Source organism: Lissotriton vulgaris, chromosome 3_1, assembly GCF_964263255.1.
Source record: "Lissotriton vulgaris chromosome 3_1, aLisVul1.2, whole genome shotgun sequence".
Taxonomy (NCBI): domain Eukaryota; kingdom Metazoa; phylum Chordata; class Amphibia; order Caudata; family Salamandridae; genus Lissotriton; species Lissotriton vulgaris.
The window spans coordinates 6,540,779-6,565,132 of NC_141689.1; the positions used below are offsets into that span (position 1 = coordinate 6,540,779).

Below are 24,354 nucleotides of genomic sequence, written 5' to 3' on the forward strand. Positions count from 1 at the left end.
CTCAATGAGGTGGAAGCAGTGTGTGAGGCATTGGATGTCTGGAGCAGACTTTCTAATAGGTTAGTGTGCCGAGCACTTCACAGATAGAATAGTGGTCCCTGCGATCAAGCATTGTATTCTGGGATTAATACCAAAAACTAGAAGTTTGCAAAAAATGTATACTGCTGGGCGCTTTGCTCGCTAGGAGCGGAATAGCCTTACATTGGCCAAGGACTAGCCGCTGGCTCGTGACGCGAGGGTTACGGATATTATAGAAAGGACCACTGCAGAAAAAATTCAAATGACAAGGGATTGACGAGATGAAAAACTAACCGATGATTTGAAGGTGTAGGTGGAAATAATCGGGTTATTGACTGATTCCCCAGGCACCAAGGCCGCCTTGTGGGACTCGAAATGGGAAATGTTTCCAGAAAGGAAGCGGTCTGACCAAGACTGGGCGAACGTTAATGAGACTGCGGCACGGGCTTGCAGTGATCGTTCCCCGTACACAGTACAGGACACCCTGGCTGTGGATCTCAGATTAGTTGAGAATACAGGATGGGAAGATAATAAAGTGTAAATGAAACATTTGCTGGTAAAGGACTGAAGGGCTGCGGCAGCACCACATGCTGGGGGTTTAATGTTATTATGAAAATTGTAAATGTTCGTGCTTTTCCAGTGTAAATGAATACAAAATAAATTAGTAAAAAAGTAGGTTACCATGTAGTGTTGATCTGTCACAGCTTTTGTTTGCTTTTTTAATCATTTGGTCAAAAGAGGAATCTTGATTCATGTAGCCACTGAGGCCTCTAAGAATACTTCACTGTGTTCAAACTCTTGCATCTCCTCAATGAGACCTGAATCGAGGACTGTCCTCGTCTAATGGATGCTCCTTTTCAATCTGAAGCTACTTGATAACGTGGATCTATTGACTTGAAGACTGCTTACTTGGCTGCAGTCTCCACCAGAAGCTCTTACTTTACATAAATACGGTTATCTTTTTTTTTTCTAAAAGTTCTTGCAAACTGTTACATTCACGTGACATATTGTCCTGTTTTCCAACCTGACTGTCAAGTTGCAAGGCTGAGGAGTCTCAGGATTCCAGGCTCTGAAGTTATCCCTGTAAAGGATATCCGTTCCGTTTCCAGTCCTCTGTTCTGGTTGACTTGGTTGCCGAAGCCTGGCCTCGCATGCACTCCCTGCGTCAAGGTGCCATGGAATATGGTTCTCAACCCGCTGGTAGTGAACATGGAGAGCAACAGTTTTAAAAAAAACGCCCTTAATCCTCGTTCTGTCCTGCTCGGCTCTGTGTTCTGTTGGCATGTCTCCACCAACCTTCAATGTTGGCGATATTTGTAGATCATGATGAAGTGGTTAATGTGACACTGGTTGGAAAGGCGCCTACACACACTGACACGCACACATTCTTTTAAAGTTGTTATGTGTTTTTTTTAGGAAACTGTTTCAGTTGTGACGAAGCAGGAACCAGTTCTGTGAGTACGATAATAACCTGAAAGTCATTGTTTCCTTTATTCCTTACAGGGAGAATTTGTAAATGAATATGTTGGGGAAGTTATAAATGAAGAGGAGTGCTTGGCACGGATAAAACAGGCACAAGAGGAGAATGCCCGTCACTTCTACATGCTGACCATTGACAAGGTATGCCGCACATTCTGGCTCCTACGCATTAAAGAACTTCTGTGCTTTCCTCTGCTCTGAGAAATGTTTTAATCTTCAAAATATAAACAAGAAACCTTGCCCCCTATGATTCTAGCATGCGCACACGATCAATAGACTACACTGCAGCTCTGAATTGGACATGAGCCGCAGAGTGGATGCCAACCGCTGCAGAGATTTTGATGTATCTTCAAACTGGTACCACCAACACCTCCACCATCCCTCCCAGTCAGGAGCTTTAAAGGTATATTTTGTAGCCTTTACAGAGAGATGAACAGGAGGACTTAGAACGCCGGCTCTCAGCGTGTCAAGGAGTCACTGCTCGGAGTCTATCATAACCTTACACAGGCTCCTAGCGTGTCCCAGAGTCACTGCTCCGAGCCGATCATAACCTTATACAGGCTCTTAGTGTGTCCTGGAGTCACTACTCGGAGTCTATCGTAACCTTATACAGGCTCTTAGCATGTCCTGGAGTCACTGCTCCGAGTTCATCATAACCTTATACAGGCTCTTAGCGTGTCCTGGAGTCACTGCTCGGAGTCTATTGTAACCTTATACAGGCTCTTAGCATGTCCTGGAGTCACTGCTCCGAGTTAATCATAGCCGTATACAGGCTCTTAGCGTGTCCTGGAGTCACTGCTCCGAGTTAATCATAGCCTTATACAGGCTCTTAGCGTGTCCTGGAGTCACTGCTCCGAGCCGATCATAACCTTATACAGGCTCTTAGCGTGTCCTGGAGTCACTGCTCGGAGTCTATTGTAACCTTATACAGGCTCTTAGCATGTCCTGGAGTCACTGCTCCGAGTTAATCATAGCCTTATACAGACTCTTAGCGTGTCCTGGAGTCACTGCTCAGAGTTAGCATGTCCTGGAGTCACTGCTCCGAGTTAATCATAGCCTTATACAGACTCTTAGCGTGTCCTGGAGTCACTGCTCCGAGCCGATCATAACCTTATACAGGCTCTTAGCGTGTCCTGGAGTCACTGCTCGGAGTCTATTGTAACCTTATACAGGCTCTTAGCATGTCCTGGAGTCACTGCTCCGAGTTAATCATAGCCTTATACAGACTCTTAGCGTGTCCTGCAGTCACTGCTCGGAGTCAGTCATAGCCTTACGCAGGTTCTTAGTGTGTCAAGGAGTCACTGCTCAGAGTCTATCATAACCTTATACAGGCTCCTAGCGTGTCCCAGAGTCACTGCTCCGAGCCGATCATAACCTTATACAGGCTCTTAGCATGTCCTGGAGTCACTGCTCCGAGTTAATCATAGCCTTATACAGGCACTTAGCATGTCCTGGAGTCACTGTTCAGAGTGTGTCATAACCTTACACAGGCTCCTAGCGTGTCCCAGAGTCACTGCTCCGAGCCGATCATCACCTTACACAGGCTCTTAGCGTGTACTTGAGTCACTGCTCAGAGTGTATCATAACCTTACACAGGCTCCTAGCGTGTCCCAGAGTCACTGCTCCGAGCCGCTCATAACCTTATACAGGCTCTTAGTGTGTCCTGGAGTCACTACTCGGAGTCTATCGTAACCTTATACAGGCTCTTAGCATGTCCTGGAGTCACTGCTCCGAGTTCATCATAACCTTATACAGGCTCTTAGCGTGTCCTGGAGTCACTGCTCCGAGTTCATCATAACCTTATACAGGCTCTTAGCGTGTCCTGGAGTCACTGCTCCGAGTTAATCATAGCCTTATACGGGCTCTTAGTGTGTCCTGGAGTCACTACTCGGAGTCTATCGTAACCTTATTCAGGCTCTTAGCATGTCCTGGAGTCACTGCTCCGAGTTCATCATAACCTTATACAGACTCTTAGCATGTCCTGGAGTCACTGCTCAGAGTCAGTCATAGCCTTACGCAGGCTCATAGTGTGTCCTGGAGTCACTGCTCGGAGTCTATCGTAACCTTATACAGGCTCTTAGCATGTCCTGGAGTCACTGCTCCGAGTTAATCATAGCCGTATACAGGCTCTTAGCGTGTCCTGGAGTCACTGCTCCGAGTCTATCATAACATTTTACAGGCTCTTAGCGTGTCCTGGAGTCACTGCTTAGTCTAGCATAACCTCATACAGGCACTTTGCATATCCTGGAGTCACTGCTCCGAGTCTATCATAACCTTATGCAGGCTCTTAGCGGGTCTGCAGTCACTGCTCTAAATCTATCATAACCTTATACAGGCTCTTAGCGTGTCCTGGAGTCACTGCTCCGAGTCCATCATAACTGTATACAGGCTCTTAGCGTGTCCAGGAGTCACTGCTCCGAGTCCATCATAACCTTATACAGGCTCTTAGCATGTCCTGGAGTCATTGCTCCGAGTCCATCATAACCTTACGCAGGTTCTTAGCGTGTCCTGGAGTCACTGCTCTGAGTCTATCATAACCTTGTACATGCACTTAGCGTGTCCTGGAGTCACTGCTCCGAGTTAATCATAGCCGTATACAGGCTCTTAGCGTGTCCTGGAGTCACTGCTCCGAGGCTATCATAACCTTATACAGACTCTTAGCGTGTTCTGGAGTCACTGCTCAGAGTCAGTCATAGCCTTACGCAGGCTCTTAGTGTGTCCTGGAGTCACTGCTCCGAGTCTATCATAACCTCATACAGGCACTGAGCATGTCCTGGAGTCACTGCTCCGAGTCTATTTTAACCTTATACAGGCTCTTAGCGTGTCCTGGAGTCACTGCTCTGAGGCTATTGTAACCTTATACAGACTCTTAGCGTGTTCTGGAGTCACTGCTCAGAGTCAGTCATAGCCTTACGCAGGCTCTTAGTGTGTCCTGGAGTCACTACTCGGAGTCTATCGTAACCTTATACAGGCTCTTAGCATGTCCTGGAGTCACTGCTCCGAGTTCATCATAACCTTATTCAGGCTCGTAGCGTGTCCTGGAGTCACTGCTCCGAGTCTATCATAACCTCATACAGGCACTTAGCATGTCCTGGAGTCACTGCTCCGAGTCTATTTTAACCTTATACAGGCTCTTAGCGTGTCCTGGAGTCACTGCTCGGAGGCTATTGTAACCTTATACAGGCTCTTAGCATGTCCTGGAGTCACTGCTCGGAGTCAGTCATAGCCTTACGCAGGTTCTTAGTGTGTCCTGGAGTCACTGCTCGAGTCTATCGTAACCTTATACAGGCTCTTAGCATGTCCCAGAGTCACTGCTCCGAGCCGATCATCACCTTACACAGGCTCTTAGCGTGTACTTGAGTCACTGCTCAGAGTGTATCATAACCTTACACAGGCTCCTAGCGTGTCCCAGAGTCACTGCTCCGAGCCGCTCATAACCTTATACAGGCTCTTAGTGTGTCCTGGAGTCACTACTCGGAGTCTATCGTAACCTTATACAGGCTCTTAGCATGTCCTGGAGTCACTGCTCCGAGTTCATCATAACCTTATACAGGCTCTTAGCGTGTCCTGGAGTCACTGCTCCGAGTTCATCATAACCTTATACAGGCTCTTAGCGTGTCCTGGAGTCACTGCTCCGAGTTAATCATAGCCTTATACGGGCTCTTAGTGTGTCCTGGAGTCACTACTCGGAGTCTATCCTAACCTTATACAGGCTCTTAGCATGTCCTGGAGTCACTGCTCCGAGTTCATCATAACCTTATTCAGGCTCTTAGCGTGTCCTGGAGTCACTGCTCAGTCTATCATAACCTCATACAGGCACTTAGCATGTCCTGGAGTCACTGATCAGAGTTCATCATAACCTTATACAGGCTCTTAGTGTGTCCTGGAGTCACTACTCGGAGTCTATCGTAACCTTATTCAGGCTCTTAGCATGTCCTGGAGTCACTGCTCCGAGTTCATCATAACCTTATACAGGCTCTTAGCATGTCCTGGAGTCACTGCTCCGAGTTCTTCATAACCTTATACAGGCTCTTAGCGTGTCCTGGAGTCACTGCTCCGAGTTCATCATAACCTTATACAGGCTCTTAGCATGTCCTGGAGTCACTGCTCCGAGTTAATCATAGCCGTATACAGGCTCTTAGCGTGTCCTGGAGTCACTGCTCCGAGGCTATCATAACCTTATACAGACTCTTAGCATGTCCTGGAGTCACTGCTCAGAGTCAGTCATAGCCTTACGCAGGCTCATAGTGTGTCCTGGAGTCACTGCTCGGAGTCTATCGTAACCTTATACAGGCTCTTAGCATGTCCTGGAGTCACTGCTCCGAGTTAATCATAGCCGTATACAGGCTCTTAGCGTGTCCTGGAGTCACTGCTCCGAGTCTATCATAACATTTTACAGGCTCTTAGCGTGTCCTGGAGTCACTGCTTAGTCTAGCATAACCTCATACAGGCACTTTGCATATCCTGGAGTCACTGCTCCGAGTCTATCATAACCTTATGCAGGCTCTTAGCGGGTCTGCAGTCACTGCTCTAAATCTATCATAACCTTATACAGGCTCTTAGCGTGTCCTGGAGTCACTGCTCCGAGTCCATCATAACTGTATACAGGCTCTTAGCGTGTCCAGGAGTCACTGCTCCGAGTCCATCATAACCTTATACAGGCTCTTAGCATGTCCTGGAGTCATTGCTCCGAGTCCATCATAACCTTACGCAGGTTCTTAGCGTGTCCTGGAGTCACTGCTCTGAGTCTATCATAACCTTGTACATGCACTTAGCGTGTCCTGGAGTCACTGCTCCGAGTTAATCATAGCCGTATACAGGCTCTTAGCATGTTCTGGAGTCACTGCTCAGAGTCAGTCATAGCCTTACGCAGGCTCTTAGTGTGTCCTGGAGTCACTGCTCCGAGTCTATCATAACCTCATACAGGCACTGAGCATGTCCTGGAGTCACTGCTCCGAGTCTATTTTAACCTTATACAGGCTCTTAGCGTGTCCTGGAGTCACTGCTCGGAGGCTATTGTAACCTTATACAGACTCTTAGCGTGTTCTGGAGTCACTGCTCAGAGTCAGTCATAGCCTTACGCAGGCTCTTAGTGTGTCCTGGAGTCACTACTCGGAGTCTATCGTAACCTTATACAGGCTCTTAGCATGTCCTGGAGTCACTGCTCCGAGTTCATCATAACCTTATTCAGGCTCGTAGCGTGTCCTGGAGTCACTGCTCCGAGTCTATCATAACCTCATACAGGCACTTAGCATGTCCTGGAGTCACTGCTCCGAGTCTATTTTAACCTTATACAGGCTCTTAGCGTGTCCTGGAGTCACTGCTCGGAGGCTATTGTAACCTTATACAGGCTCTTAGCATGTCCTGGAGTCACTGCTCCAAGTTAATCATAACCGTATACAGGCTCTTAGCATGTCCTGGAGTTACTGCTCTGAGTCAGTCATAACCTTGCGCAGGCTCTTAGCATGTTCTGTTGTCACTGCTCCGAGTCTATCATAACCTTATACAGGCTCTTAGCGTGTCCTGGAGTCACTGCTCCGAGTCTATCATAACCTCATACAGGCACTTAGCATGTCCTGGAGTCACTGCTCCGAGTCTATTTTAACCTTATACAGGCTCTTAGCGTGTCCTGGAGTCACTGCTCGGAGGCTATTGTAACCTTATACAGGCTCTTAGCGTGTCCTTGAGTCACTGCTCCGAGTCCATTATAAACTTATACAGGCTCTTAGCATGTCCTGGAGTCACTGCTCAGAGTTCACCATAACCGTATACAGGCTCTTAGCATGTCCTGGAGTTACTGCTCCGAGTTTATCATAACCTAATACAGGCTCTTAATGTGTCCTGCAGTCACTGCTCGGAGTCAGTCATAGCCTTACGCAGGTTCTTAGTGTGTCCTGGAGTCACTGCTCGAGTCTATCGTAACCTTATACAGGCTCTTAGCATGTCCTGGAGTCACTGCTCCGAGTTCATCATAACCTTATTCAGGCTCTTAGCGTGTCCTGGAGTCACTGCTCGGAGTCTATCGTAACCTTATACAGGCTGTTAGCATGTCCTGGAGTCACTGCTCAGAGTCAGTCATAGCCTTACACAGGCTCTTAGTGTGTCCTGGAGTCACTGCTCCGAGTCTATCATAACCTCATACAGGCACTGAGCATGTCCTGGAGTCACTGCTCCGAGTCTATTTTAACCTTATACAGGCTCTTAGCATGTCCTGGAGTCACTGCTCAGAGTCAGTCATAGCCTTACGCAGGCTCATAGTGTGTCCTGGAGTCACTGCTCGGAGTCTATCGTAACCTTATACAGGCTCTTAGCATGTCCTGGAGTCACTGCTCCGAGTTAATCATAGCCGTATACAGGCTCTTAGCGTGTCCTGGAGTCACTGCTCCGAGTCTATCATAACATTTTACAGGCTCTTAGCGTGTCCTGGAGTCACTGCTTAGTCTAGCATAACCTCATACAGGCACTTTGCATATCCTGGAGTCACTGCTCCGAGTCTATCATAACCTTATGCAGGCTCTTAGCGGGTCTGCAGTCACTGCTCTAAATCTATCATAACCTTATACAGGCTCTTAGAGTGTCCTGGAGTCACTGCTCCGAGTCCATCATAACTGTATACAGGCTCTTAGCGTGTCCAGGAGTCACTGCTCCGAGTCCATCATAACCTTATACAGGCTCTTAGCATGTCCTGGAGTCATTGCTCCGAGTCCATCATAACCTTACGCAGGTTCTTAGCGTGTCCTGGAGTCACTGCTCTGAGTCTATCATAACCTTGTACATGCACTTAGCGTGTCCTGGAGTCACTGCTCCGAGTCTATCATAACCTTATATAGGCTCTTAGTGTGGCCTGGAGTCACTGCTCCGAGTCCATCATAATCTTATACAGGCTCTTAGCGTGTCCTGGAGTCACTGCTCCGAGTCCATCATAACCGTATACAGGCTCTGTGTGTCCTGGAGTCACTGCTCCGAGTCCATAACCAAATACAGGCTCTTAGTGTGTCCTGGAGTCACTGCTCCAAGTTAATCATAACCGTATACAGGCTCTTAGCATGTCCTGGAGTTACTGCTCTGAGTCAGTCATAACCTTGCGCAGGCTCTTAGCATGTTCTGTTGTCACTGCTCCGAGTCTATCATAACCTCATACAGGCACTTAGCATGTCCTGGAGTCACTGCTCCGAGTCTATTTTAACCTTATACAGGCTCTTAGCGTGTCCTGGAGTCACTGCTCGGAGGCTATTGTAACCTTATACAGGCTCTTAGCGTGTCCTTGAGTCACTGCTCCGAGTCCATTATAAACTTATACAGGCTCTTAGCATGTCCTGGAGTCACTGCTCAGAGTTCACCATAACCGTATACAGGCTCTTAGCATGTCCTGGAGTTACTGCTCCGAGTTTATCATAACCTAATACAGGCTCTTAATGTGTCCTGCAGTCACTGCTCGGAGTCAGTCATAGCCTTACGCAGGTTCTTAGTGTGTCCTGGAGTCACTGCTCGAGTCTATCGTAACCTTATACAGGCTCTTAGCATGTCCTGGAGTCACTGCTCCGAGTTCATCATAACCTTATTCAGGCTCTTAGCGTGTCCTGGAGTCACTGCTCGGAGTCTATCGTAACCTTATACAGGCTGTTAGCATGTCCTGGAGTCACTGCTCAGAGTCAGTCATAGCCTTACGCAGGCTCTTAGTGTGTCCTGGAGTCACTGCTCCGAGTCTATCATAACCTCATACAGGCACTGAGCATGTCCTGGAGTCACTGCTCCGAGTCTATTTTAACCTTATACAGGCTCTTAGCATGTCCTGGAGTCACTGCTCAGAGTCAGTCATAGCCTTACGCAGGCTCATAGTGTGTCCTGGAGTCACTGCTCGGAGTCTATCGTAACCTTATACAGGCTCTTAGCATGTCCTGGAGTCACTGCTCCGAGTTAATCATAGCCGTATACAGGCTCTTAGCGTGTCCTGGAGTCACTGCTCCGAGTCTATCATAACATTTTACAGGCTCTTAGCGTGTCCTGGAGTCACTGCTTAGTCTAGCATAACCTCATACAGGCACTTTGCATATCCTGGAGTCACTGCTCCGAGTCTATCATAACCTTATGCAGGCTCTTAGCGGGTCTGCAGTCACTGCTCTAAATCTATCATAACCTTATACAGGCTCTTAGAGTGTCCTGGAGTCACTGCTCCGAGTCCATCATAACTGTATACAGGCTCTTAGCGTGTCCAGGAGTCACTGCTCCGAGTCCATCATAACCTTATACAGGCTCTTAGCATGTCCTGGAGTCATTGCTCCGAGTCCATCATAACCTTACGCAGGTTCTTAGCGTGTCCTGGAGTCACTGCTCTGAGTCTATCATAACCTTGTACATGCACTTAGCGTGTCCTGGAGTCACTGCTCCGAGTCTATCATAACCTTATATAGGCTCTTAGTGTGGCCTGGAGTCACTGCTCCGAGTCCATCATAATCTTATACAGGCTCTTAGCGTGTCCTGGAGTCACTGCTCCGAGTCCATCATAACCGTATACAGGCTCTGTGTGTCCTGGAGTCACTGCTCCGAGTCCATAACCAAATACAGGCTCTTAGTGTGTCCTGGAGTCACTGCTCTGAGTCAGTCATAACCTTACGCATGCTCTTAGCATGTTCTGGAGTCACTACTCCGAGTCAGTCACAGCCTTATGCAGGCTCTTAGCGTGTCCTGGAGTCACTGCTCCGAATCTATCATAACCTTATACAGGCTGTTAACGTGTCCATCCTGGAGTCACTGCTCCTAGTCTATCATAACCTTACACAGGGTCTTAGCGTGTCTACCCCCCCCCCCCCCCCCCCCCCGGAAGCTCCAACACCACACACGCATACACAGAGACACGCACACGAGCGCCCATGCACGCACGCACCCATACATACAGAGAACCCACCCCCGCCGTCGCATAAACACACGCGCACACACACGCACACACACGCACACACGCGCACACACGCACACACGCACACACGCACACACACACTGCATACACACACGCTCCCCCCCCTTACCTCACCGGGCTCTTTTCTTGATGAAATCCCTGTTTTCTTGTGGGCTCCTTCTGCCCGGCTCCCAATGGATGGGCCGGCGGGCGGGGTCGATGCGGCCAGGGGCTCCAGTGCTGCTACGGCGGGCGGGCGCGACGCGGCCAGGGGCTCCAGTGCTGCTACGGCGGGCGGGGGCGACGCGGCCAGGGACTCCAGTGCCGTTCATCGCCTCTTGTACGCCATCAGCAAGCGGACCCGGAGAAGCGGCCAAGAACACTCTGCACCTGCGCGAAAGGGCGTGCTCCCGCCTGACGTCACTTAGAGGCTGAACCTTACGGTAGGCAGGCGCGGACCGCAGGGTCCCTCTGACTCATGTACTGCGCTCCAATACTTTCAGGCCGTCTTGGGGCTATATAAAGGTACATAAAAAACTGGTTTTATATTGCTGCTTTTTGTCCTTTTTCTCAGTTCCCCCTCTCCTTGATGGTCTCGCCCCTGTGTGGCTTCGTCCCATGGTTGTAACTCCTCCCTCGCGCCTTGAGGCCTGGCGCTGATCGCTCGGGTTGCTGTTCTTATTTTAATGGAACAGAGGAAAGGGGCAATAGCTCTTCGGTGGTTCCCCGTTTTCTGTCTGTGACTGCTTGTCCTGGAGCGACCTCCAAGCTGAGAGTCTCCTCACTCCGGCCGGGGGAAAGTCTCTCGCTGGTACCGCCATTTGTGAGTGGCAGCATTTTCGGATCGAGCTGAGACATGGCTTTGTGGCATGTGCACCTGTCATGTCTCCACTGCTGCTGCTGTTACCCCCAGCGATCACCTCGGGTATTTGTGGTGCGGCCTTCTCTTGGGGTTTGCGGGAACCGTCACGTCTGTCTCTCTGCGGCGGCTGTCCTTCCTGTGGGCACAAAATTGGCACCTCTTTCGGCACTCCGATCAGTCACCTCTGCGGGGCTTTATTCAGGCTCCGGGGCGCCACCATGTTTGTTACGGTCTCTGCCTCGTGTGGCAGTTCATTGACTCGCTGCATCTGCCCCAGTCCTCTATTATGGGGCTACGCTTGGGATTAGGGATGCCGCTGTCAGAGGCTCTTTCCCCAGTTTACTTTTGTGGGTCCACCGGCACCAATAATCGAGTGTTTCACAATAACACTGGAAACAGAAAAGGTTTCCCGTACAGGCTGTTGCTGAAACAGGGTCCCATGCTGTGTGCAAAATCATTGTTTTTTGGCCCAAAATGGTGCTGCAGTGGTTAAATGCATACCTGTACTGTCTGGTTTGGTCTTATGTTCTTACAACTACGAGTTATTTTTTTTCACGGTGTTGAATTAGCAGGCTGAGGCCAGCTGACTTCAGACCAGCAATGATACAGGCGCAGCCACACTCCGCCTCCTGTCAGTTGAAGCACCGCGTCCGGGGGCTGCAAATCCTTTTTTTTTTTTTTATTCTAAATCGTTCATAGACAGACCAGTCTACTCTCTCATATGCCTCCTTTTAATTATGTTGACATCCCTAGTTTTGTTTCTTTTGTTTTAACAAAGTTGACTATAGTTTGTAAGAAACTACAGCTGCCTGCAAGCCTAAACTGCAAATATTTAACTTGATGGAACCCCGTCACCACCTCCTCCCTCCCACATGAGATTGGAACTGTTGCGCCATCACATCTCAATAATTATCGCTAAGAGAGAACATTTGGTGTATTTAAGGGCATACCCCCAGCTCGGTTCAATCAGCTCAGAGACGCGAGAACAGGTCTCCCTCTTCCTGGGTAGCGGATTTATTTATTGCAAATGGCAGCCCAGCAAATGGACTAGATTGCTTCATTAGCCGAGATGGATGGCCAATCACTGTCCTATTTAATTAACCCCACACCTATACTTCACGCGACCCTCGTAAATTACAGTTTCCATGCGGTGGTTTTCTAAAAAATCTCGGGGCAGATTTACAAGCCCCTTACGCCATTTTTGCGTCATTTTTAACATGGGGAAAATGACGCAAAAATGGTGCAAGGGGTTGTGAAACTGCCCCCTCTTATTTACAGGCACAGTGTACAAGAACGGCAAATGCTTGATCTAAAGACTGCAGTTTGCTCCATAAACAGAATTAATCATATCCGCAAAGAGTAATGTCACTTCCTGTGCTTTTTTATCTTTAGCACCTTTCCAATCATGTCTTGAAACCTCCTGCGTCCGCTGCGCAGACTTGCAGGCAGCAACATTGGTTGTGGATGGCTGGAGCCGAAGGTCAAACCGGAGCCTGTATATGTACATGCAAGTCCACGAGACAGTGTTAATTATTTTTATGTGCGCTGGAAAAATATTTTCTCAATTTGGATATTGCATTTTGTACTATTCTGTATGAATATAGAAATGAAGCCTGTCCTAAAATACTTGGCCAGCGGATCTGTCTGAGCAGGATAATGTATGCTGCATTCTATGCCATCCTTGATCAGGTTTCATATATGTGCTATTCCCCCTTATTTTATTATCTGTAATATCTGCCCTTCCTATAACCATACAGGGCTCTCGTTCAAAGCGCAGAGGCACCGTCCTCTAATCAGAAGTGACAAGCTATATACTTTCCTTCAGCCATTACCCGATAGCCTAGAGCAAAAAGCCCTGTTTCTTTGTAAATGCTTGGAATTGGATTATTTTTATTGAAGTATTAAAATAATTCTTCAGTGTTTAGGTTATAATTTAAGAACTCCCGGAGAATGAAATAAGATTTCAGTTCAGTAGCCAGTGGTAGTTGAACTTGCAAAAATAATGTTTTCAACGTTTCCCTAATCAGAAATCGCAAACACGGGTAAGGAATACAAATGTGCAACATGTTACAATTATTAAAATAATTAAAATTTAGAGGCATTAGTTTAGGCAACGATTGAAGCACAATTATTGAACTGGTTTCTTGTAGATTGTGTTGTCAGATATCATATAAGCCTGCCACTTCCAGAAAACTGTCAAGCTGCCTCGCTTTATATAAGCTAGTTAAACACTGTGACACTATTGTTCTTTTTGCTGAGTACGCATCTTGAGGTGAATTAAATTGCTGTGTACCATAAATAAACATACGTTCACACTCGTACATGCACCATATATTCAAACACTTAGTGCAGGATTCACAAAGATGCCATTGGTTCTTACTTTTATTTTTGGTGTTCCTCGTTATGTTCTGATCTACTGGAGGAGATGGTGCAATGGACTCTTAAGAAGCTACAAAATGCCTGCTTTGTGTTGAAATAACCCCGCTTCTGTAGCTCTGCCCCCTGTTTGCTGTGCTCTTCCCTGTGCGCAATTAAGAACACATTGATTCACAACTAACAATTCCTATTCAAACCACTGAATTTCACTACAAACATACATCCTCTCCACTGCATAAAAAAACATACGTGAAAAAAATTGTCATTTACATTGTCAGCGCCACCACAGCATCACTCAGCGCCACCACAGCATCACTCAGCGCTACCACAGCATCACTCAGTGCCACCACAGCATCACTCAGCACCACCACAGCGTCACTCAGCACCAACACCGGATCACTAAACGCCACCACAGCGTCACCCCGTGCCACCACAGCATCAATCTGTGCAACCATTCAACAACAACTGGCTCAAATATGTTCTCTCAATGTTTCAAGCTTTATTACAGATGTCACAAAAAGATGTTAATATTTCACTTCTTTTCTTGGATTTTCGTCACAATAAAATACACTATAAATTACAATAACTTGTATTTAAGTATTAATTATTTTAAAAAATTAAAAGCCATTGTTATTTGTAATATCAATACATCTAAATCCCGTAAATACAACACAAATTGCATTACAAATGCTATAGGTGTCACATTTGCAAAAGTTAAAACTATTGACGTAAATGACAAAGCTATTAATTTTGCTATTTTCAAAACCAATACATAAATAAAAAAAGTTGTCATTTATAATACCAATAGCTCAAACTTTCCTAATGCGAGACCTATTGCATTGCAAATGCTTGTTTTTATTTGGTATTTACTAAAATTACAAGCATTGAAAATGTGTGCAGATCTTCTCTTTATTGCAAGGAAATGATTACTGTGGATCACGCAATTTTATCAAGTGGGAAAACCTAAGCAAGTAGATTTTCTTAAAACACTGGACCGTATCCGAGTATGAATCTTTGCAATTTATCAGCTTTAAATCAAATCATAGCTGATTTTGGTTCAATACCTATAGCTGAAGGATTTACAAGGAGAGGGTAATTTGCATGTTGTATGTGTCACCCGTACCAGAACTGTAGGAAAGTGGGCTTTTGTTGCAGAGTACCCCCTGCTCCACATTCCTCCCCCCTCCTCTTTAGCTACTTGATGCTTATTTGCGGCTCGGACGGTGCACTGCGGCCTGCTAACTAGACCTCCATGCCAGAGCTCTTCCCCAAACCAGGTGTTGCTAATTGTGCTACAAAAGCTAAGACTTTAGCACCCCTGTAAGTCCCTAGTAGGTACCCTGGTACCTAGGGCAGGGGTACTAAAGAGGGTCCCTCAGGGCTGCAGTATATCTTGTGCCACCCAAAGAGACCCACATACACATTTCCACAGACTGCCATTGCAGGCTGCGGGACATGGTGCAAACCATGAGTGAAAACTGACTGTGTGTCATGCCAAAGTCACTGCATCTAATAAAGTCCCACGTACAGCAGGGCTTTGAGCCCTAAGGCAGGGCGTATCATATTTTCTGGAAGGACATATCTGTCGGAGACATTCCCGTGATGTCTAGTTCTACTACTAGATATTACAAGTGAGCAGGGAAGCCATCTTAAGATATGTCCTGGGCACTGGTCCAAACAAGTACACAACGCCTTCACTCAAATATTGGTGTTTGGTATCAAATACTTCGTGTCCATGAACCCACACTGATTTCAGTGATGGGTTTAGTAATGCATGCACACAGAGAGTACCATAGAGGTACCCCCGAACCCAACGAGTCCTCTAGTGTGCTGACTGACTGGTCTATTCCAGCTGCCACCACAGAAGAGTTTATGACCCCCTTGGAGGTGAGAGCCCCTATGGGGAGCTTGGTTCTTGTTGCAGTCCCCCCGCCCCCAACCCCCGGCCTCCTGGCCTGGTATTTGATACAACTTTGACTGAAGTGCACTGGCTTCCTGCTAACCAGGTCCCCAGTGCTGTTTCCCTAAATAGTTTCAACTGTTTTCCACAATTGGAAAAACCTTCGGCGCCCTCTAAGTCCTTGTTGCATGGTACCCCTGGCACCTAGGGCCTGAGGTACTAAAGAGGGTCCCTAAGTGCTGCAGCACAAATTGTGCCACCATAAGGGACCACTCACCAAGCACGACTGCCATTGTAGACTGCGTGTTTTGGTTCAGACAAAAGTGAAAACATGACATGTCACACCACCCTGCATGTCATGTTCAATACACTGCATGTCATATGTGTAAGCCACCCCTACAACAGGCTTGACAGCCCTAAGGCAGGGTGACGTATATATTACATGTGAGGGCATACCTGCATGAGCAGGCGTGTCACTGTGCTGGTCAGGCCTGTCCCAGTGCTGGTCAGGCCTATTCCTGGCCATGCAAGTGACCAGGGAAGCCATTTTAGAATGTGCTAGATACTGGTAAAAGCAAGCTCCTCAGCTACACAACGGCTTCACTGAAGATGGGGACATTTGGTATCAAACATCTATTAATAATCCCCCACTGATGCCAGTGATGGGTTTACCAATACATGCACCCATGAAAACATACCAGCCTCTGGTGTGCTCCCTCACTGGTTTTTACCAGCCTAGCACTGAGACACTGTTCTAACGTCCTTGGGTGAGAGCCTCTGCTCTCAGGAGACCCAGAACAAAAACCTGTCCAGGAAAAGGGTGTAAAACCCCCTCCCATAGGGTGACCTGCTGATTATACTCCCGAGACTGGCAAGCATCAAAGAGCCGCCGCCTTTGGAAATTGAGTCTGGTTCCCCTCGCAGTAGAGGTATCCCCTTTAGTCCAGGACCCCTTTGGCACCTAAACAAGCGGGAAAATTTGCTAGTCAGGTAGGCGTGCCACCTCCAGGCTAGTACCACCCCTAAGGTGGGCTACGCTGAGGTGGACACAATTTTTCAGAAGTACCCATCTCTGTAATGGCATGCTTCGGAATTCTGGGACAGGGTTTTGCCCGCCTTGACGCCCATTGGGATAAGTTTGCGCAGGACAAGATACATTTCATTCATTCACTTCCCACAGGATGTGGTCCTATACATGAGTGGAGTGACTCCAGGGGTCAGTAGCCTATATACGGAACTACCCTACACTCCCCTAAGGCCCCTAAATTCAGTATCTAATGGAATCCCTGGCACCAGAAAGGCAGATCTTGACGACATACATAGGACACGAAGAGCCGCAAAAGCAGAAGACTGAAGAGAGCGCCTGACTTAGCCCCAGCCCAGCTGAGCTGTCTGCCTTTCTCCATCTAAACTGCACCAAAGAAGTCTCATCCTGCAGCTGTGTTCCTCCAAAACCGGGGAGGACTGCCTGCCTTCAATAAAGACCAAGACTGTAGGAGCAGGCCTCAGCCAGACCCACCAGTGCAAGGGGTTCACCCTTCTCTGCACAAAGTCCTCAGACCAATAGAAAGAAGTTGGCACAGAAACTGGAATAGAAAAGATAACATTTATTACATCTCATGAGGTGGTGCCACGGTTCAGACAGTACCCTTCGGTATTGCAAGAAGTAGCACCCCTAGCTAAGAAAGCATGTTTTATTTATACCCGCACAGGGGCTCAAAAGAGGGCGGTACAAACACAAGAGCGCAGTTTATGTACATATAAGGTAATATCGAGAGGCACAATCGATCAATGGGAGGAGCTAACAGTTTTGGGGGTCGACAAACACATTCCTATCTGGAACTAATCACTAACAGATGTGGACCCTACTTGACATGCGCAAAAGTGAGGGATGCTAAATATAACTTGTTGCCTGGCAGATTTCAAGCGCTGTAGACCGGAAGATAGGACAAAGCACATGGTGGACACGAGGCAGCATGCAGCAGACAAAATGGCTGCCGTGAATACAAAATGGAGTCCACTAAATGTCAAGTTAACGGCTAGAACTAAGATGCTAAGATGTTAAGATGTCTTCTGCTAATGCTTAATCCAATCGCTGTTAATTTACAACAGACGACCCTTTCAGCATTAGCTGAAGACATTTACTTTTCTAGGATAATCTAAATACTCATCTTGTATATCTATTCTCATCATATCAGCTACTTCCTTATCTAGTACGTGTTGTGCTTTCATTTTCACAATATTTTCTTTAGTTGGCATAAAGCTAGTAATACACATGGAGCATAACATTGGGCCACAAGGAATACACATACAGGTGGTAAAAATCACTGCAATTACAATACATAGAACAGTCAGTAACTTCCAACCCCAAGCAGTGACTAGAGCCCAAAACCATCCTGTAAAAGACCAAGTGCCATTCTTTGTGTGAATATCTTTAGCTATCTTATGTAACTTAAAAATCGCATCATACACTGTCGGCGAGTTGTCTGGGATAAACACTCAACAACTGGTACCGATAATTCTGGGATAAACACTGTCTGGGATAAACACTCAACAACTGGTACCGATAATTTTACATGCTCCTCCTCGATCTGCTAACATAACGTCTAAGACCATCTGATTTTGGAGCGCTACAATTCTAGCAACTTGCAATTCTTTGCTAGCGCTAGAGCAGTCTCATTAGTGACAGCTTCTACAACTCTAGTTAAACGTCTCACTTTCCTGCTATTCAGTGCAGCGCCCACAAAGGAAAACAGACCCAAATTGAAATCAACATATTGCTGTAGACTAGTGTCTGTTTGGTCTACTTCATCAGTGCTTATGGTCCTCTTGCTTTGATTTAATAAAACATTTTTGTACAGTTTAAAATCTGGATGATACGATGCAGGTGCCAAGAAAACAGGGGGTAACAGGAAAGATACATAATATACACCTGACCACCCAACAGGTAGTCGATAGTACCTAATACTGCCGCATACTAGATATGTGTTGTATGAAGCTAAAAAGGAACTATTGTTTACACCATCTATATTCAATACTGTAATACATTCGATCACTCCAACTGGAATTCGTCCAGTTCTTTGTACACATAAGTCTGCTTTAGTCTTTGTAACAGTAATTACAAAAGGTTCATTTCTGGCAAAGTCTCTTGTGAGGGTGAAAACATGTGGCGTAGAGAAAATGTCCGGTCAGTATTCCTCCCATTCCCATATAGTTCCATTGGCTTGAGGATACCCATCTTTGTCCTGATAACACTCTTTATTCAACACATATCCAACAATTAGTGGTGTTGGTAGCACTATGTGTGTGGTGAAGCATCTGAACAAACGTATTATTGAAAAACAACTGACGGTGCTTCCATTCATGATATGGAAGAGTGAAATGCTGGTGCTCCTCTGGGACTGGAGTAGTAACAACAAACAACTCACAAGCAGGAATCATCACTTCAACAGACCAAGTGATCACTGCTATAATTGTCAAAGTGGCAAAGAACCCTATAACACCAAAAATGTGCTTCTTGTTCATTTTAGCAACAAAATTAACTCTTTCTAAAGAACAAAAATCAAAAACAAAAATAATCGTAGAGCTCTTCTCCCGTGGGTAGACATTGGTTTCTTCACCGAAGATCATGACGGGAGTCACTACACTATGCAGGGCTGATCCCCCTGTCATATCGGTATTCCGTTTCCACTACCCAGGGCGGTTGCTCAACCGGTCTCTGAAAAAACTGTAGACTCTTTTCTTGGCCTCAAGTTGTATCGCAATACTCCAGGAGTCGTCTGGTCCGGGAAGAACTCCGCAGATTCGTTAGGTGACAAAGCTTGGCCTTTCTCCGTAGTCAAGATCTCTCGATGATCGGTCAGCACAGCACGGTTCCACCAAGGTCGACAATACCTTGCGACAATGGGTACTATGCACCCAATTTTTCTTGTTGGTAACTCGAACCGCTGTTCTCGTAGCCAGGAGGACTTGCTCTGGTCCGAGCCACCTCGGCTCCAAGCTGCTTGACCTCTCAAAGACTTTGACCATTACGTGGTCACCAGGTCGGAGCTCGTGGCCGTCACTTGCAGATCTGTCGGGAAGTGCTTCTCGAACCTGTTGATGAATAGAAACCAAGCTGTCAGTTAATTGTGCCAAATAGTCATTCATTAAGACACAAGGTACATCATACACAGAACTCGGTTTCGGAACTCCCCAGATATTCAGTGGCCTTCCAAACACCACCTAATAGGGGGTGAGGCCTGTTCGAGAGTCTGGTACTGATCTAATAGACAACAATGCCAAAGGCAACGCATCTGGCCAAGTCAAAGATGTGGAAGCCTGTATCTTCGCTATTTTCAGTTTCAGAGTAGCATTGTACCTTTCCACCAAACCTGCTGATTGTGGATGGAACACTGCATGGAACTTCTGTTTAATTCCTAATCCTTTCAGGACATGCTTGATAACTTCCCCAACAAAATGAGGTCCGTTATCCTTCCATCGGAGTCTGCAAACACGAAATCTAGGGAAGAATTCCTTAAGCAACACTTTTGCCATAGTAATAGCTGTATTATCCTTCGTGGGGTACGCTTCAATCCATTTACTGAAAGCACAAACCACCACTAGAACGTACTTCAAATTATTACAACGCTCAAGCTAAATATAATCCATTTGCAAGACTTCGAAAGGTGCAGTTGGTGTAGCGAATCCTCCAGCTGGAGTTTGCGTCCCTTTTCCAGGATTATATTGTAAACAGATCAAACAGGACTGCACTACTCTCTTAGCTGTGCTAGGAATCTCTGGATGTTCCCAAGCTTGAGTAAGCAATTTTGTTATTGCTGAAGCTCCAACATGTGCTAGACCATGTGCCATCTGAACCATAGGTTGTACAAAGGCAATAGGCAGCTTCCACCTATCCATCTGCTTGTTCCGCCAACAACCCTCGTCATCCAGGAGAGCTAAATGGGGGGGTAGGGCTTTCTCCACCTTGGCGCCCAAATGGTGGAACTCCCTTCCACTGGAATTAGGATCCCTACCCACTCTCCCGGCCTTCAGAAGGGCCCTGAAGACTCATCTTTTCGTGCAGGCCTATATGTAATGGTGATATGCCCTTGTTTTGATATGCGTTGTTAGGCGCCTTGATGCCTTCGGGTTATTGTCTGCGCAATATAAATTTTATTCAAATCAAATCAATCCAACTCTCCTTCTTCTGACCATTGTTCACGTTCCTTTACAGAAGCAGATTTCTTTATCTCTCGTACTTCCTGCCTGGCATCATACCAAGGCTCAGCCTGCGACATCACTACATACATAGAAGTAGTGCTTCTCTGTTTGGCGTGCCACCTGATCTGCAAAGGCATTACCTTGTCCAATCACTTTCTTATGCGCACTACACTTTACAATGGCTATTTTCTTTGGGTATGTCAATGCAGTCAAAAGATTATGCACTAAATCTCCGTGCGTTATCTGCGTTCCGTGAGATGTAAGAAAGCCTCTTTCCTTCCAGAGTAGGCCAAAATCGTGCGCCACTCCAAAAGCATAGCGGCTATCTGTATAGATGTTCACACATAAATCTTTACTAAGCTTACATGCTCGTGTCAAGGCTATCAATTCAGCTGCTTGGGCCGATTTCTGTGGTATGCGAGCTGTCTCCACTATTGTTTCAAGCGTGGTGATTGCATACGCAGCTGAGGTCGTGCCATCCGGTAATTTCAAACAGGACCCATCAACCCACAATTCACCATCCACATCTGGAAGGGGCGTATCCTGCAAATCAATGCAACCCTTTGTCTGTTCCTCAGTCAAGAATATACAATCATGTGTTTCTTGTGACTGAGGCTGAGTCGTCGGATACGGTAACAAAGTAGCTGGGTTTAAGGTTGCACATCTCTTCAATGTAATATGAGGAGCTAACAATGTCAGTTCATATCCTGTCAGACGAGCGCTAGTTAAGTGCTGCGTCTTAGTCTGATTTAAAAGGGCATCAACAGCACGAGGTACCAACACTAACAGCTTATGCGACAAAACTATCCCTTCACTCTGTCGTATTGACACAGCTGTTGCTGCTACTGAGCGAAAACACCCAGGCAACTCTCTGGCAACAGGATCAAGGACTGCTGAAAAAAATAACCACAGAGACGTTGCTTATCACCATGCAACTGGACTAAAACTGACAATGCGCATCCATCTTTCTCATGCACGTAGAGTGTAAAAGGCTTTGTGTAGTCTGGTGTACCTAACACTGGTGCTGAACAAAGGGCTTGTCGTAACTGCCGAAAAGTAGTTTCACATTCATCTGACCAAGGTATTGGAGTGTCTTTTGTCAAAAGTGCTAACAAAGGTTTAACAATGTACGAAAATCCCAAAATCCACTGTCTACAAAAGGAAGTAAGACCAAGAAATGCACGCAGTCCTTTATGTGTGGTAGGTACTGGTGTATCTAAAATTGCTTGTATGCGATCTAATGTCAATGCATGTCCCTCCTTAGACAAAAGGCGAACTAAGTAGGTTACCTTTGGTCTACAATATTGCAATTTCTTTCGTGACACTTTGTCATGATGTGAAGCAAGAAAAGAAAGCAAAGACAGAGTGCATTTTTCACATTGCTCAGGGGTATCGGCTGCCAACAAGATGTCATCGACATATTGTATGAGAGCCACTCCTTCAGGTAAAGCAAAGGAATCAAGTTCTCTTTTCAATGCTTGACTGTAAATACTCGGACTCTCGGTATAGCCTTGAGGAACTCTACAAAATCTATACAATAGATTATTCAAAGTAAAACCGAACAGATATTGGCTATCAGGATGAATAGGGATCGAAAAGAAAGCGTTCTTCAAGTCAATCACAGAAAACGTGGTCGCTTTTGGAGGAACCAAAGTAAGAAGTGTCGTAGTATCAGAAACCACAGGGTACTGTGGTACCACAAACGTGTTCACCTCTCTAAGGTCTATGATGAACCTGCAAACTTTAGTATCAGTATCTTTTTTCAAAATCGGGAGAATCGGGGGCGTGGCTAGCAGCCAACAATGGCGGCCGCAGCTTAGGGAGGCTCCCGCGGCAAGGCGGCTTCCCACACAAATCCACTATACTTATCCGATAAATTTCATTACCAGTCGGGGCGAACTGGGTCCGGAGTCCATGCGGCGGCCACCGGAGCAATTTGAAGACAGCGGCGGCCCGACAATTGCCGGAAAGACGAGGAGAGAAGAGGGGCCTGCTGTCCTCCTCGCAGCAGCGGCGTAGTGGGCAGAACGAATCCGAGCGGAAGCGGTGTCCTGGCAGGTGCTGCCGGCCGGAAGTGCCGGTCCTCCGGCCGAGCTGTGGGAAAACAGTCAGAGAGCCTCCATGGGCGGCAGAGGACTGGGCGGAGACACGAAATAGTGAGCGCTGCAGGAGAAAGTGCACGGAACACATCGTAGAGGATGCCGCGGCCCGGAAGGGCTGAACCACCATCTTGGGCGACGGACTCGTATCGTGGGCAGAGACCCCAAGAAACAAAAGCGGGACCCATTGTGAAGGTACGCTTGGCATAATACGATCGGGGGTAACCCCGGGTGAGTGAAAGGCGATCCGCATTTTTTGCATGAACATTTGGGGGTGCACCATCTGGGGGACGCGGTGCAGGCCGTACTGAGAGCCTGCAAGGAATCGGGCCCCCTCACCCCCCCCCCCCCCACCCCCCTCTTACTGCTGGGACACGAGCGACGCTAGGCTAGGCAGCGTGGAGATCGAGCGCCTCAATTCTAGAGAAGTTGGATCAGTGACGCGCAGACGCGCTGGGCAGAGCAAATGAAAAGCAACATATACCCCGGCTAAACCGGCCACAGCACTGTTTGCTCTTGCAGGCTCAGTCGGCTGACTGAGCCGCGACGCTGCTCGGGGGTACTGGAGAAGAGTGCGGAGTCCTTTACACCTGGAAAGAGGCGGGGGGACACCCCAATTGTTCATTACTTACACGGGGCGCTGCCCGAACCTGCATTGTCAACAACGGAAGACCCAGAGGACGAGGGCTCACCAGGTGAGGCCAGTATCACGCACTGCGGAGTGGCTGTCGCGACTACCACGCAGACATCAACCAGAAGGCACGTGGGAAACCCTCCCCTTGCCCAGGTACCGCGCCTCTGTGGGGGAATAGAACGCTCTTCGGTGGCGCAACGTGGCGAACAGAGGCCCCAGACACAGCTCCACACAGGCCAAGCTCCACAAATTCACCTATGAGAAGCAGACTTCCCCCCCCTGCCAAGAACAACGCAAGCTCATGGGGAAAACGACGGAAGCCGAAGTGGCGAAGAAGGCTACACTGGAGGATGTTCTGGCGACGTTGGCTCAGGTACAGGCGACAGTGGGGGCTACGGCAACTGAGGTTACCTTGATACGAGCGGACCTCCAGAAGATTAATGAGAGAGTTAAACAAGTTGAGGTGGTGACCAAATCCTTAGTCGAGGATGTGTCGGAACTACAAATCGAAATGGGTAAACTGCAAGCGGACAACAAAAAACTTGACGATCAGGAAGGGCGCTCTCGGCGAAACAACGTCCGAATTTTAGGTGTGCCGGAATCTGAAGATACGGGAGCGATGGACCTCTACGTGGAGGATATGATCAAAACTCGGCTCCAGCCAAAAGGCCTCTCACATTTCTTTTCTGTGGAAAGGGCCCACAGGGTGCCAGGGGGTAAGCCAAAGACAGGAGGACCGCCGAGGCCAATACTAGCGAGACTATTTAACTTCAGGGACCGGGACGCCATTTTACAAGCGGCAAGAGTGGCACCAGCCATTCAAATCCAGAACTCGAGGGTGTCCTTTTTCCCAGACTATACGGCGGAGGTCTCAAGGAGAAGGAGAACGTT

General features: G+C 47.4%; 1 protein-coding gene across 1 annotated transcript in view; it reads left to right on the top strand.

Moving 5' to 3' along the window:
• Positions 1 to 24,354, top strand: part of LOC147725804 (histone-lysine N-methyltransferase NSD2-like) — a 262,511-nt gene that overhangs the window by 184,867 nt on the left and 53,290 nt on the right. The window contains exon 8 of the mRNA XM_086959981.1: positions 1,522 to 1,638. Coding sequence (XP_086816107.1) covers positions 1,522 to 1,638 — 117 coding nt within the window. The remainder of the gene's footprint in view (positions 1 to 1,521; positions 1,639 to 24,354) is intronic.